The following is a 15,694-nucleotide window of genomic DNA, read 5'->3' on the forward strand; positions in this document are numbered from 1 at the left end:
TGAGAAACACCAGCTGCTGCAGGGATGTGCTCCAGGGACTTTTTGCTCCTGTTACAGCAGGAAAAGCTCAAACATTTCCCTGAAGAGCCCCAGTGCCAGCCTGTCCCTGTGTGTGTTTGCTGGGGCTGGAGCCCGGGGCAGGGGCTGTCCCAGAGCCCTGGGGCAGTGCTGTGCTGTGCTCCTGGGTGCCACCACTCTTTATTTACCTTTTCATCCCCTGGCTGCCGTGCCCTGCCGTGCTGCAGGCCCAGCCCCTGGGCTGCCAGCCCTGTTTGAGTTGGCAGGAGCTGGGGATTCACCTCCTGCTGAAACAGCCCCACGGCTGCCCGGGGTGCCTGAGCTCCTTGCACACCCTTGGAGCATCTTGTGTGGAGATTTTGCAGCCTGGCATGGGCTAAACATCCCCACAGATGTGATGGCACAGTGGGGAGAGATGTGATGATGTGACAAGCTCAGAGCAAGTTGCAGATGCTCAGCATCCCTGGAGCTGTGGATCCCTGCAAGGCAAAGCCCTCAGAGGTGGTGGTGGTGCCTTAACCCAGAGGGGACAGTGCTCTTTTGCTGGTGGGAATGGCCCTGAGACATCTGAATTTGCTTAATTTGACTGAATTTGCTTATTTTTGGGGCAGTGGATCCCCCAGCCAGGAGGGTTCTGGGCTCTTGCAAAGTGCAGGGCATGGCTGGAGCAGGGGTGAACGCTGGGGAATGACAGGAGCAGCAAGCCAGTGGTGTTTGCCATGGGAGGGGGGGGTTGTCTCTTGTTTATTTTATCTTTCTGATGCCTTTTGAAGCAGCCCTGAATGAGTGGCTGTCGCTGGTGTGAGCAAACCTCACCTGGCACACAGGAAGAAGCAGCTGTTGGGATATCTCCACTTTCCTGGCTCTGCTCTCCAAAGCTGCCATGCAGAAGAGCAGGAGCAGAGGAACCACAGAAGTGTCCACAAGCTGCAGGTCCTGTGATGGGGCTGCTCAGCTGGGGAAGCTGGGTGTTTATGGTGCATGTGGGTGACCCATTTTGGGATTCTCTGAGCCACCTTTGCCACTTTCCACCCCTGGTGGTGTCACTGCATTTGTGCTCTGGCTGGGTTTCTGTGCTGAGCCACCCTTCAAAGAAAGGGGCTGTTCAGGTGCCAGCCAGGAGTTTCCATCCCAGCCTGTTTGCACTCACCATGTTGTCCCAAGGGAATGACAGGTTTGGGATTTTCCTGGTTCCCTGCCTGTGGTGGGTTTGCCTGCAGGGTGGGACATGGCAGCACTGCTGGTGCCATGGGGCTGACTCACATAGAACTTGGGGCTTGGGGAGTAGCAAACCCTCTTATTTCTAGGGAGACTTTGGATGTGTCAGGAGGAAGCTCCAGCCCCAAACCTTCCTGTTTTCCAGTGTGTTTTTATCAGTTCACACCCAAAACCGTGGGCTTACTGTGACTTTCTGCCCCTTTTCTCTGGGTCTTTGGTGCTGAGCTGCCACTTGAAGAGTGGTGCAAGGAGTCACTGGCAGCAGGAGCTGCCTGGTTGTCACTGTGCTCAAACTGGGGGCTTTGGGAGGTGCCTGCAGCAGCATTGCTGCCTTGAGGTTTGGTGGCAGCAGGGCAGTGTCCCTGTGCCCCTGCAGGGTTTCAGCTGCCTGCCCCTGTGCACGTGTTTCCTGAGTTCACAGAAACCCATTTTTGTGAACTTTCATCAAGATCTCATGCAAAGTCCCAGCCCTGTGAAGGGTGCTGCTGCCACTCTTGATGCAAGCACAGCGTGGGACAGCCCTGAGAGCACTGGGCTGTTCCAGGTGGCTGCTCAGCGTGGAGAGTCACCCTGGCTGAGCCAGGACCTGTGGCACCCCCAGCTGCCTCCCCCAGGGCACCTGCCTGCCCTCAGCCCTCTTGCACCCTTTAAAGTGGAGTCTGGATGGAAATAGCAGCAGCAGATCTCTTCTACTTTTAATTTTGGAGGCTCTCTGGGCTGGGGAGAGGAAGCTGGGGGTGGAGAGGACAGGAGCCACTTTGCTCTGACACGCTCTGCAGAGTGAGTTGAAACACTAAAGGTGCTCCAAGATTAATTTTATATATATATATAAAAATAATGATAGGCATTGTGTACTGGTCTGGGATCAGAGCAGCCTGACCCAGGGGGAATGTGGGTTTAAAGCAGCTCACAGTGGGTGTGTCTGTGAGGACTGAGGACCTGGTAGGGTTTGAAGCATGAGCACATTCAGGCTTCTTGTTTTCACTGGTTGGTTTAGTGAAGGTAGGTTTGGGTTGGGTTTTTTTTTCATTCCTCTGAATGAAAATAGGTGATGGAAAACAGATGAGCAGGTTTCACTTCCTGCTTTCACTCAGGGGGTGTTTGGAGACAGCCACAGTGGTGGGGCAGCAGTGTCTGCCTTGGGCTGGTTCCTCTTGGACTCATCTGGTCCCTTATTCCCTCCCAGAAACACAAGGAGCTGGAGAAACATCTTGTTTGGAAAACACCTTTGAGTTCATTGAGTCTGAGAATTAACCCACCTGTTTCTCTTCACCCCACGGGGTGCAGAAGTACCCTGAGAGATCTGGGGGGAGGAGAAGGCTCTGGGGAGACCTCAGAGCCCCTTCCAGTGCCTAGAAGGGCTCCAAGAGAGCTGGAGAGGGGCTTTGGAAAAGGGATGGAGTGACAGGAAAGGGGAATGACTTCCCACTGGCAGAGAGTATGGTTGGATGGGACATTGGGAGGGAATTCTTCCCTGTGAGGATGAGGAGGGCCTGGCACAGGTACCCAGAGCAGCTGTGGCTGCCCCATCCCTGGAAGTGCCCAAGGCCAGGCTGCATGGGGCTTGGAGCAGCCTGGGACAGTGGAAGGTGTCCCTGCCAATGGCAGGGGGTGGAACAAGAGGAACTTTAAGGTCCCTTTCAACCCAACCCACTCTGGGATTCTGATGGGGGCAAGTGGAGACAGACCCCCATGAGCCCCCAAAATCAGGGGGGTCACTCCTGAGCCCTCCCTGGGTGAGGGCTGGTCCTGGTGCCAGCCTTGCCCACAGCAGGGCCAGCTCACCCCGTGCTGCCCAGGAGCAGGAGGATTCCCTTGGAGGGCACCAGGGTTGGAGCACTGATGCCTTTTTGGGACTACCTAAAAACAGAGGCCAGGCATAATTAAGATAATAAAATCAGTTTATTTATATTTATTGAAGGGCCTTCAGGTACATTTGGGGCAGATGAAGCCCCCCAGGGGCTGCACCCAAAATGGACAGCAGGTCAGGGGTTTTCACACTTTTATAAATTTGGTTCATTTGCATATTGGGGATTAATCTTCCAATTACAGCTTCAGGTAATGAAGTCATTTACCCCAAGTTTGCTCCCCCAACTCACTTTTGTTCACATCTCTTGGGCACTGAAGCAGTGAGGTGTCCTTGATTCCCAGGTCTGGGGAGGAATTGCTTTGTCTGACCAAAATGGGAAAGCAGCAGCTCACACTCTACATGGAGTTTGGAGTTAGACACTAAAGAACTGCAGGATTCCAAATATATGGAACATGGAAAAGCTCAGCTCTTAGGGATCACCCTGCCCAGTGGTGGTGGGACCCATGGCTGCCCACAAGGGTCCCAGTCACCTCCTGGGATGTGGGAATCCTGGGCAAACTGTGCTGGGTGCTGGGGAGCCCTGGGGTTTCTCTCAGGTTCTGCAGGTGCCTGGGCTTGGGTTTGGCTGGGAGCAGTGTGGCTGGAGGCTCTGCACCCCCTGGGGTGGCTTCAGGAGGACAGCTTGGAGCAGCTGAGCATCATCCCTGGATTTGTTTCCTAGAGCTTTGCAGGCTGTAATGTACAACAGATTAATAGGAAATATGGTCTGAAAGTTACAGTCCCCAGTGGGGCTGTATTGGGTTTCTGGCAGGGCATTTTATGGGATGGTTGGACTTCTGTGTCTTGGATTTGCGGAGGGCAGCTCCTGAGGAATATTTTTTTAGGCAGGCTGAGTGTAGGAATAAATGCTGCTGGAGCCACTTGAGCAGGGAAATGAAGTTTCCAGGGCTGCTCACTTGGTGTTGGACTGAGAAGTTTGAGGACAAACTGCCTTGATGTGGGAATTTGTGCAGAAAAATTTGCATTTTGGGATGCTGAGTGAGGCATAAGGGAAGGGATTGCTAATCTGGGTCCAAATCACTAATGATCTTTTTATTTTTATCATTTGTTGCTCTGTTGTGCTCCTTGGGCTGTTGATGGAAACCCACAGAGCTCCCTGCAGAAGAAGGTAAGTCATGGGCTGGAGGTGGCAGTGCATGCCTTGAGTCTGGGTGTAGTGTGCTGGGGACAAGGAAGAGGAAACCTTTGGGGTCTTTTAATCTTGGTTTTAACCCCAGAGAAAGCTGGGCTGACAGTAGAGCTTCCCTCTGCTGGTGAGGCTACTTCTGTGAATAGAAACAGAGAGGATTTTTACAAACCAGACCCAGTAAAAGCAGGGCAGTGCCAGAAATGGAAGCATTTCATTTTGGAGAGAAGCCCCCCCTGCAATGCTGCATGTCCTCACCAATGCCCACGGGGCACTGGAGCAGCCCTGAAGCAAGCAGGGGTGTGGTTCTGTGGGTCTTAGGGCCTCAATGGTCCACCTGTCTTCTGGGGATTTTTTTTTTTGAGCACTGATTGTGCTTGGCTTCATGTTTTCCCACCAGGAAAGTCCCTCTGGGAGTTGGTACTGGAGCAGTTTGAAGACCTCCTCGTCCGCATCCTTTTGATGGCAGCTTTTCTGTCCTTTGTGAGTACCCAGAGCTTGGGGTGGCACCTTCTGGGGCACACACAGCCTCGGGTGACATCTGAAGAGGAAAGGAGGGCAGGTGCCTGTGGGATGAAGGAGATGCAGCAGCAGAGCCGTGGTTTCTCAGGCATGGTGGCAATATCACTGCATCTGCTTAAAGATGGGTCTGGAGGATTTTTCAGTAATGCTGATCAAAAAGCACCAAGAGTGATCTCAAAGAGCTCCCTGGGCTGCCTGTTGTTGACAGGGGGCTGTTCCAGGCTGATGATTTGGTTTGCTGTGCCCCAGGACTGAGCTGCCAGTGCAGTTTTGCCCACAGCCTACCTTGGGAGCATCTCTGTGTGAGGAGATGTTTCCCACCAAGGTGCTGGAGAACAACTGGGGGGTTTTTGAGTGTAAGTCAGTGTGTTTGGCAGCAGGATGGCAAAGCTGAGACTCCTGTCTCTTCCTTTCAGGTGTGGGCCATGGGTAGGTTAGGAGGAAGGCTGGTCCCTTGTGGGGTTAATACATTCCCAAAACAGCCTGCAATGAAGTGAATGTAGGTAAAGCCCTGTGCCTGAGCTCAGGTCCTTGTGCCAGTGCCTCTGTGACAGAGCAGAGAGGTGCTGCTGTGTTGACCCAGTGCAGGTGGATGAGCAGTTAAATGGAGTGGAAACATTTGTGTGTGTGCTTCGTTTGTACAGTGGTATGAGGCCTTTTGGGATGGAGAGGGGGGCTCAGGGTGGTGGAAGCCACAAGGTCAGCCCCTGCTCTGCAGGGCTGCTCTTACTGCACGGATTATTCGTGTTGCTTCACTGACCTTTGCTCAGGAGGGGCTGCAGTGCTGCCTGGTCTCTCCATTCATCAGCTCATGGCCGTGGTCTCCCCACAGGAGCACTGAACACAAAGGGAGAGGCTTTCCTGCTGCAGACACTCATTCAGGCATTGCATGGCTCTTTGCTCCAGCCCCACTTGCTCAGTGCTTCAGCTTGTCCCAGCAGAGCAGTGGAGGCTCCAGCAGTGGGATGTGGCAATTCCACTCTTTGACCAAACCATGTGGGTCTGGCCACCTCCAGGTTGTTTCCTCTCCAGCAAATAACCACCTTGTTTGGCTCTTGTTTCCATCATCCTTCTTAAGATGCTGCTGCTCTGGTTTGAACCACATTGTGCTCCTTCTTTTCTCTTGCCACCAGATCCTGGCCTGGTTTGAAGAGGGGGAGGAGACCACGACAGCGTTTGTGGAGCCCATTGTCATTATCATGATCCTGATTGCCAACGCTGTGGTGGGGGTGTGGCAGGTAAGGCACAGCTGCCCTCAGGGTCTCTGCTCCACGAGGCTCAGAGCCTTCATCTGAAGGTCTGATTGCTTCGTGCCCTTAGAAATTAATTTTCCAAAGGTTCAGTTTTCATGTTGGCCATGCTTCCCCATCCCCTGCACATATGGCTGCCTCTTGGCTCGTTCTTTCAGTCTTTTTTTGGTTGGAGCTTATCTTGCACTTATCCAGGCAAAAACTGCTTGTCTCCTGGCCAGGGCCAAATGCATTTTCCAAGGGAAGGTCTTTGCTCTGTCTGTCCACAGAAAGCCACAGTGCTGCTGCCCCTCACCTCACTGTGTCCCTCCTGGGGAATGAGCAAGTGATGCTCCTCTTTTCCACCTATTCATTATAAAGCCATTTATTTATCTGCAGCTTGGTCTGAGGTGAGGTTGCTGGATGGGGAAAAATGCAGTTGGTTGGGACATACTGCATCTCAAACCAAGAATGAGATGATCAGCCCCAAAGGTCCAGGCAATGTCCAGGACCTGGGGTGGTTTGAGCCAGCAGGAAGCATTTTGCAGAGGCTGAAGAAGACGCACTGCTCGTCCCATCCGTGGTGGGAGTGGATTCCAAAACCAGAGCTGGGCTTTGGGTTTTCCAGTCTTTGCAGTGGGTGGGAAGGAGCCTGCTGGCACCAGCAGCTCTGCTCCTCTCTGCTTGCAGGAGAGAAATGCTGAGAGTGCCATCGAGGCCCTGAAGGAGTACGAGCCCGAGATGGGGAAGGTGATCCGCGCCGACCGCAGCGGCGTGCAGCGCATCCGCGCCCGCGACATCGTCCCCGGGGACATCGTGGAGGTGGCAGGTAGGGTGCCACCACCCCGGGGTGGGGCTGGATGGGAAGGTGGGACTGGCCAGGGAATCCCCAGAGCTGAGGCTCTTCAGCCCACCAAGGCTTCGCCTGAGCATCAGGCAGTAGAGAACAGCAGAGAGGAGAAAAAAAATCTCCATTTCTGACGCGGGTTTTGGGTCTCGGGAGGGTTTTCCCTTTTTCTGGAAGAACAAGGAGAACTTTTAATTTTCCACCGAGATTCCCTGTTTCTGGAAGCTGCTCTCCCACACACATCCCTGGACAGGGCGTGGGTGAAGGGCCAGTGCTGGGTGCTGCTGCAGGCACCTGTGTGGGGAGGCTTCCTTGGGAGCTGGGGCTGCTCATCCAGGCAGGGGGGATGAGCTGCAGGGTGATTTTCCTCTGGGTGGGTGGTACCCCCCAGCCCTTCTGTTGGAGCTTGCCTGGGGGTCTGCTGCCTGCCCCAGCAGAGCTGAGGAGGATTCATTCCAATTATTCTGTTTTGTTTGTTCCTAAAACGATGCCGTAAACCCCCAGAGCCACAAAACTAATCCTCTCCTTTCCTCCTCGTGGCCCTGCTGGTGGAAACATGCTGCAATCCCTCCCTTGCCCAGCCAGCTTGCTGTTATTTATGTCTTCAAGTTGGGCTTCAGCTGGAAGATGAATAAAAAAATAGTGGAGGGAGGATCAAGGCAGCCAGATCCTCAGCTGGGTGAGCTGGCAGCACTCCCAAACTAGCTCTGACAATGCAGTCCAGCTGCTGACCTGGCCCTTAATTAAATGAATGAATTATTAATAAAATTCTGCCATCTTTCCCCATATCAAGTGCAAACTGCCTGCCCATCAGCAGCCCAATATTACTTTTTAATGGCACAATCAGCATTGCAACTGGAATGGAAAGAGCTGGGCTGTCTGGAGGGGTTTTGCAAATTATTAGCAAATTGTGGGTTTAGGAGGTTATGGAAAGTGGTGAGGGTGCTGTCAGGTGCCTGATAGGAAAGCACACCAGGAGGAAAAGCTTTGAACCTGCCGTGGACATCCAGGTGATGCCCTGGATGTGTGACAGCACAGGCAGGAGGGGCTGGCTGCTGTTTGCATGTGCAAATGCAATGAATTTGGCAGCAGGGAGCAGGAAACCTGTTAGGCTGAGACAAGGAGGGGGTGGCTGGAAGTTGGAAGGCTGCTCAGCCCTGCTGAGTTTTGCCCTGTTATGACAAGGCCATGGAGGTGAGTCCTGGTGCAGGCAGCTTTTGCCTTTCCCAAAAAGGGCAGGCAGAGCCTCCCTTTGGAGCACCAGAGGTTGCTGTGACCCCATGGGGCTCAGGCAGGGCCAGTGGCCACAGCCAGGCAGTGTCCCCCTGCTTTCCTCTCTTTCTCTGGGGAGATCTGTGGTGCTGGGGGGATCAGCACATGTTCAGTACCTGGCTAATGGTCTGTCCTGTGGGATAAGAATCACAGAATCCCAGAATGATGAGGCTGGAAGAGACCTCTAAGATCATTGAGTCCAACCCATGCCCTAACACCTCAGCCAGACTAAAGCACCAAGGGCCATGTCCAGTCTCTTTTGAAACACATCAGAGATGGTGATTCCACCACCTCCCTGCAAAGAGCATTCCAGTACTTTATTATTCTTTCAGTGAAAAATTTCTTCCTAATACCCAACCTATCCCTTTTCCTAATATCCAACCTCTACCTTCCCTGGTGTAGCTGGAGACTGTGTCCTCTAAAGAAGGCACTGTGCACCCTGCAGCAAGTGCCACCAGGGCTCTCTCTGTCCCCAGATGTTGCAGGAGTCTTCCTCTGCAGGTTTAGCTCCTGTTTGCAAGTCCTCCTGCCTTTCCCAGGGGAAGAGGAGCTCTGCTCCCTCTGAGATGCTCCAGCCCCCTTGGACAGATGCAGAGTCTGAGTCTGTGCTTGATGTTTTGGGGAGGTCTGTGCTGGCACCCCCAGACAGGTGTGACAGGGAGCTGGGGGGGTCTGGCAGATGCTGCTGCTGCATCCTGGAGCGTTGGGATCTGCAGCTGGAATAACTGGCTGGGTGGTGGAGCAGTGCCAGCCCCCTCCTGCTGCTCTGGTGGGGTTTATGAGCCCCGGGAGGAAGCACTGGTTACAGTCTGGGATTGGAGAGCATCGTTAGCAGCCAGGCCAGCAGTGTTGTGTAAGGGATGGGAGGGGCTGGGAGCCAGGGCTCCCCTCAGTATTTCCAAAACTCAGAGCGTGGCTGTGTTCAGCCGATAAGGGAGCAGGAGGAAGAGCCAGGGGGAAGAAACCCATCAGGAAAAGCAGCTTAAAATGTGTTTTAAAGGAAGCACTAGTGCCTTGGGTGGTGTTAGGTGGCAGTGGATGGGGCAGCTTTCACCTGTGCCCACTGTGCCGTGCCTGAAGAGCCAGGGATGGTTTTTTGTCTTGGAGACAGAACATTTTCCACTGTTAACAGCTTCCAGTCAGCCCAGAGAGACCTGAAGCAGGGTTAAGACTGGTGTTAGGAAGCTCAGATGCTTCACCTTGGGGGTGTTCTGGTTTTTTTGCAGGGATAGAGGCAAGATGGGGGTGCAGGGGGAGATTGCAGGGAAGAGGAGAGACAGGGACATGGTGGGGAATGGATGCAGCACAGCAGGCAGGGCACCACCAGGGTTTGGCTGGGGGCACACTTGTAAATTACAGACAGACAAAATTAAACTTCAACAAAGCTGTAAATGCAGAAATGAGGTGTCCCAGGGCAGGACCCCTTGCCAGGGGCTGCGCCCCTCATTTCTCCAGGCTGGGTGCTGCTGTGCACCTGCACGTGGCTGGTCTCATCTGGGGGTTTGCTGTCCCCATTCCCAGGGTGTTGGGTGCTGCCAGTGCCACCTGACAGAGCTGCTGTCCTTGTCCTTGCAGTTGGTGACAAGGTGCCAGCAGACATCAGGATCATCGAGATCCGCTCCACCACCCTGCGGGTGGACCAGTCCATCCTCACAGGTGAGTGTGGGCAGCTTCCTCCTGCTGCCTTCCTGGAGGCCAGCTTTGGAACTGATGCTGGGATAAGTGCTTTGCTGGGGTGGGAGAGCAAGATTTAGGTGATGGTTGGACCCTCCCAGGTCCTCAAAGGCACGGCATAGGTGAGATGTGTCTGGTGCTTGGGTGTCCTTCCTGCAGAGCACAAAGCCTGGGGCTTTCCTGGGTGACTCGTGGGGTTGGACATCCCCGTGGTGGATGTTTGGGTGGTTTGGTGGCAAAGTGCTGCTCCAGAGCACTGTGTGGAGCAGGGATGGGCTGGGGCTGGAGAGGAAACATGGGTGGTCCATCTCTCCCCTCTTGTCTTGGCAGGGGAGTCTGTGTCGGTGATCAAACATGCTGACCCCATCCCTGATCCCCGGGCTGTCAACCAGGACAAGAAGAACATGCTCTTCTCTGTAAGTCCCTTACACCTGTCTCCACCTCTCCTGTGCTTTTCCAACGTGCAGAGGCTGGTGGATGTGGGAGATCTCTGAGCAGAGAAAGGGAGTGCATGCCTAAGACCCAAATCCATAAAAAGAGCCCCAAATCCATAAAAATAAGAACCTGCTTCTTTTGGATTCCATTTGGGCTGTGGCACATGAGGACTTTAAATACCTTGGGCAATCTCGGAGCACTTTTTTCCCATCAAGCAGGATGCATTATGGATGGGGAAGAGGTTTGTGGTGAGCCTGGAGCTATTGCAAATTTGGGTTTCCTCCTTTCTCATGTTCTTCTCAGGCAGAAGCCAAGTCCTCGAGGGGTTACAACTCTGAGGAAGGGCTCTCCTGCTCCTTAGGGTGGGTTTATATAAAAAACCCAAGATGTCCCATTTTCCCTTTAACCAAAGGGGAAAAAGAGCAACCCATTTCCCTTTCACAAAGAGCAACCCATTGCCCTGCTCAAACCAAGAGGTTTCATGCCCACATATCCACTCTGCTGCCTTCCTCCCCTCCCAGGGCACCAACATTGCAGCTGGGAAGGCCGTGGGGATCGTCATTGCCACGGGGGTGTACACGGAGATCGGGAAGATCCGGAACCAGATGGTGGAGACCGAGCCTGAGAAGACGCCCTTGCAGCAGAAGCTGGATGAGTTCAGCCAGCAGCTCTCCAAAGTGATCTTCCTGGTGTGCATCGCCGTCTGGGTCATCAACATCAGCCACTTCAGCGACCCCGTGCACGGCGGCTCCTGGTTCCGCGGGGCCATCTACTACTTCAAGATTTCGGTGGCGCTGGCGGTGGCCGCCATCCCCGAGGGCCTGCCCGCCGTCATCACCACCTGCCTGGCGCTGGGCACGCGCCGCATGGCCAGGAAGAACGCCATCGTCAGGAGCCTGCCCTCCGTGGAGACCCTGGGCTGCACCTCGGTGATCTGCTCCGACAAGACCGGCACCCTCACCACCAACCAGATGTCCGTGTGCAGGGTGAGAGCCGGGCACGAGGGGCAGGGGAGAGGCTGGAGTGGGGGGCTAAGCCCTTTTCTGGCCCAGAGATGGGGCAGCTGAGAGGTGTTGGGTTTGCAGACAACCCCGACGTGGGAAGAGATGAGGATCTTGACTCCGTGTTTCAGAAGGGTGATTTGTTATTTTATGATATTTATTATATTAAAAGAAAATTATATATTAAAACTATACTAAAGAATAGAAGAAAGGATTGCATCAGAAGGCTAGCAAGGAATAGAGAGGAAAGGAATGATAATGAAATCTTGTGACCAGAGACTCTGAGACAGCTGGACTGTGATTGACCATTAATTAAAAACAACCACATGAGACCAACCAAAGATGCACCTGTTGCATTCCATGCAGCAGATAATTATTGTTTATATTTTGTTTCTGAGGCCTCTCAGCTTCTCAGGAGAAAAAAGATCCTAATGAATGGATTTTTCATAAAATATGTCTGCGACAGAGAGGTGTTTTAAAAACTTTTATTCTCAGTCTCATGTGGAGGGTGAGACAATACAGATGTTATAATTCACGCCATCACAATCAGAAGCCAACTATCTCCTAATTACAATAGAGTATAAGCATATCTTGGCCACACAATGCTGTAAATGCCTTAACGCAAATCATCTAGAACTACCCCCCGTGGGTCCTACCACAATGCATCTTTCATGGTTCTATTTCTCCAAAGTATCCAGTTTTGTTTGCAAGGCCATCCTTTGAAAGTTGTTTCTAGCCCCATTTCCCTCTCAACAATCTCTGTCCTATTCCATGGCATTTCTCAGTCAGCATTTCTCATCTCAAGGTTTGCACACAAATGCACACTGTGTGGGATTTCTGTCAGGCCCTGAAAGCTCTCTACAAATCCATTTCCCACACTTCCCATCCTGTGGTGGTGGGCTCTGTGTCCTCACCAGAGCTGTGTCGTGGTGGCTGTGTGGGGCTTATAGGAAGCCCTGAGGTTCCCCAGGGGTCAGGGGGGATCAGGGCTTCTCTTGGCTGGGGTGAAATTAGAAAACTCACTTTTAGCAGCCCACCTTTGTGGAGGTGCTGTGTTGCAGTCTCATTTCAGGGGTCACTTTCCAGGGAATGTTTCTTCCTGCTGGGATGTGGCGCTGAGACAGAGCTGATGGCAATCAGCCTCCTCTGCTCTCTTGCTCTTTTCCCTCTGTTTTTAACCCAACCAGTGAGAAATCCTGGACCATGCAAAGTTACAAAACGTGGACCCATGAAAAGCATTCTTGATGGAGGGAGCCCTGGGGTGGTTTGGTGAAGAGTTTGAAGGCTCCTCATCCACCAGAGAGTTTTGCTCCCACATAACTGGCCGTGTGGAGAGGTGACTTGTTAGGAAAGCCTGGACCATCTGAGTACTTCTCAGTTTTCCCATTAATCCATGAGTGTCAGGAAAGCTTTTTACATGCCTTTGGCGTGTTGTTTTTATAGGAGAACCTTGGAAAATGTGTTGCTGTGGGAAAAGAAGGAGCTGGCCAACATCCCTCCTCTGTGACACGCAGACAGTGTGGTGGGAAGCTGTGACAGTGCTGCAAACCAGCCACAGGCTTTGGCCACTGGTTAGCCCAGCACAAGCTGCAGATGGATGGAAATGTCTGGTGTTTCTGCCCTGTGGATGATCTAGGGCAAGACAAGGCTGGAACAAAGTAGGGACCAAACTGCCCATGTCTCACAGGAGGAGGGAGTTCCCTCCAGCCCCATTTTCAGAGCCAGTGATGCAGGGAAGCAAGGGCAGGGTGACCCCAGTGCTGAGGGAGTCCTGAGCTCTGCCCACTGCAGGAGGAGAAGGAGGAGTGACCCAAACCACTTCCTTCCAGAGGGTCTGCTCTTTGAACTTGGGAGCAAGTGCCACCATCCCCTGCAGTGTGGCACAGTCAGGACAGGCAGGGGGAGGGACAGAGTGGGGCAGTGGCAGACAAGGGCTTTGGCATCAAAAATTATTGTCATCTGCAGAATGAACTCAGCAACTTTAGAAAAACTAAAAAAAAGCAATTAAAAAGTCAAAGTATCCTCCAGCCCATCTCCCCATAATCCTGTGCCAATATCTGTTTATGTACTTGTGCCCTTCTCCCAGGGCCCAGTGCTGGGAGAAGGGCTGGCCCCAGGACACAGAGCCAGGGCTGTTGATGTTTCATGGGCAGGGATTCCCGAGCTGACGTGGGCAGGACGGGGCTGCCTGCTGGGCCCTGTGAGTGGCAGGGGAGTAAATATTAAATATTTGTGCTGGGCAGCCCTTGGCGTGTCCAGGACACGCTCCTGTGCCAAACAGCCAGCCCAGCCATGGGCTGAACAGCCAGAAAACCCTATCAATAACCTGGGGAAATGTATTACTTGAGTGTGATTTCATTAAGTTGCCCATTAACAGGGTGAGTGCAGCTGCTGAGCGGGGCCTGCTCACTGTCTCGCTGCTGGCATCAGCTCTGTGAGCTCTGAAGGGACTCTGGAAAGGCTTCAGGTCTGGTTTTGGGAGCTGTGCCATGTCTCTGGGTCCATCCCAGTGCTGGGTCTCATGGCCAGGGTGCTGTCTGAGCCAGGACACACCCAGGGGTCAGCAGGGGTGAATCTGTGTCCCCCAAAGCCACCCAAAATGAGGGGCCTTGTGCTGGGCACTTTGTGATGCTGTCCAGCCAGGATGGCCAGGGCTTTGGTGCTCTTGCTCTGACCTCAAGTCACCCAAGGTTCCAGTGATAAAGCCACAAACCCACTTAGTAAACCAGAGAAACCTGTGGTTTGTGTCACTGCATGGTCACCTGGGGGTCTCTGAGACCACCATGTCCCCCAGCCCAGGGCAGGGAGGAACCAGCAGCAGCCTCCTCCCAACCTTTAAATAACCATGGAGCTGGGAGCAGTGGGAGCCTGGCAGGAGGAGAAGGGACACAGAAGCATCACGGCTCTCTCTGCTCTCACAGGTTTAAATCACTCTCCTAAAACTTGCATGCAGCCTACCTTAATTTTCCAGGAAGGTGGCATCTGAAAATCAGGACCCAAAGAGGAGATGTGGGCTTGGGGGTGGGGGGAATGATGCTGGCACCCCATGTCTGGGAGGAGGTGATTAGTGGTATTTGGGGTGATTAGTGATTGATATTTGGGGTGATTAGTGGTATTTGGGGTGATTAGTGATTGATATTTGGGGTGATTGGTGATTGATATTTGGGGTGATTAGTGATTGATATTTGGGGTGATTAGTGATTGATATTTGGGGTGATTCGTGATTGATATTTGGGGTGATTAGTGATTGATATTTGGGGTGATTAGTGATATTTGGGGTGATTAGTGATTGATATTTGGGGTGATTAGTGGTATTTGGGGTGATTAGTGATTGATATTTGGGGTGATTAGTGATTGATATTTGGGGTGATGAGTGGTATTTGGCTGCCTGAGATGGCTGCTGGTGTTGTGGGGAGCAGGAGCAGACAGGAGTTTATTTTGCACAAAGGTTGTAGCAGAGCCTGGATGTGCAAAGTGCCATCCCTGGTGCAGTCTCCAGGGCACTGTGCCTTGGCTCAGCACTGTGGTCTGTCCAAACCTGTCACTAATTCCTGGGGGGCCTGGCTGGGGGTCCCCAGGGGCTGTGGGTTGGCTGGGGCTGCTTCCTGTGCAGGAGGAGAATGATGCTGGTCCATGGGTTGGTTGATGGAACCGTGACTGATGATTCCAGCTCTTACAATTCCAGACAGCCATCCTGCCTTGTCTCCATGAGCAGTTCTTTTAGAGACACTGCAGGAAACACAGAGCAGTGCAGATCAGTCATTCACAAGCCCACAGCTGCTGCCATGTGCTGCTCCAGGGGTGCTGCATCCACAAATGCCCTTTTCTTCCTAGAAACACCCACCAGCAGCACCCAGCTGTGTGCTGCAGCCCCAGGCTGGGCAGGATCCATGGGACAGGAGAGGGAGGGTGATGCTGGACCCTTTGGGAGAAGGATGCACTCTCTGTCAGCATGTAGTTACATTTTCCTTCCAGCCTCTGTTGCATTAGAGCCCCAAATCACTGGCATGGCTTTAAAAGGTTCAGGGCAGGGGGAAGCCCAGGGGTGCTGCTGGCTCTGTTCCCCTGGCTGGAGCTGCTGTTCACTGTGCTGTACAGGAGGGTGGGCAGCCCCTCTGAGAGCCTGACTTGTCAGCAGCCCCCAGCTGAGCTGCAGCATTCCCACCTCCTGCTATTGCTCCTAATATTATTTCTATTATTTTTGTGATGGAAACTTTAGTTCTGCTCTTAACTTCTTAAGACACAGCTATTTCCTCTGGACTGCTTCCACTGCCCACAAACCTGCCCACTTCTCAGCTTGGAAATCTGACAAAACACCGACAGGCTGAGAGGGCTGGGCTGTTCAGCCTGGAGAAGAGAAGGCTCCAGGGAGACCCTTGAGCCCTGTCCAGTGCCTAAAGGGGCTCCAGGAGAGCTGGAGAGGGACTTGGGACAAGGGCCTGGAGCAACAGGACAAGGGGGAATGGCTTTAAACTGAAGGAG

The 15,694-nt window shown here is 53.1% G+C and overlaps 1 protein-coding gene across 4 annotated transcripts in view; it reads left to right on the plus strand.

Moving 5' to 3' along the window:
* Nucleotides 1–15,694, plus strand: part of ATP2A3 (ATPase sarcoplasmic/endoplasmic reticulum Ca2+ transporting 3) — a 57,155-nt gene that overhangs the window by 16,080 nt on the left and 25,381 nt on the right. For all 4 annotated transcript variants that reach the window (XM_059865627.1, XM_059865624.1, XM_059865625.1 and 1 more), the window contains exons 2-8: nt 4,197–4,214; nt 4,633–4,715; nt 5,888–5,992; nt 6,674–6,812; nt 9,678–9,758; nt 10,107–10,192; nt 10,733–11,197. In XM_059865627.1, coding sequence (XP_059721610.1) covers nt 4,197–4,214; nt 4,633–4,715; nt 5,888–5,992; nt 6,674–6,812; nt 9,678–9,758; nt 10,107–10,192; nt 10,733–11,197 — 977 coding nt within the window. The remainder of the gene's footprint in view (nt 1–4,196; nt 4,215–4,632; nt 4,716–5,887; nt 5,993–6,673; nt 6,813–9,677; nt 9,759–10,106; nt 10,193–10,732; nt 11,198–15,694) is intronic.

Source organism: Haemorhous mexicanus, chromosome 22, assembly GCF_027477595.1.
Source record: "Haemorhous mexicanus isolate bHaeMex1 chromosome 22, bHaeMex1.pri, whole genome shotgun sequence".
NCBI lineage: Eukaryota > Metazoa > Chordata > Aves > Passeriformes > Fringillidae > Haemorhous > Haemorhous mexicanus.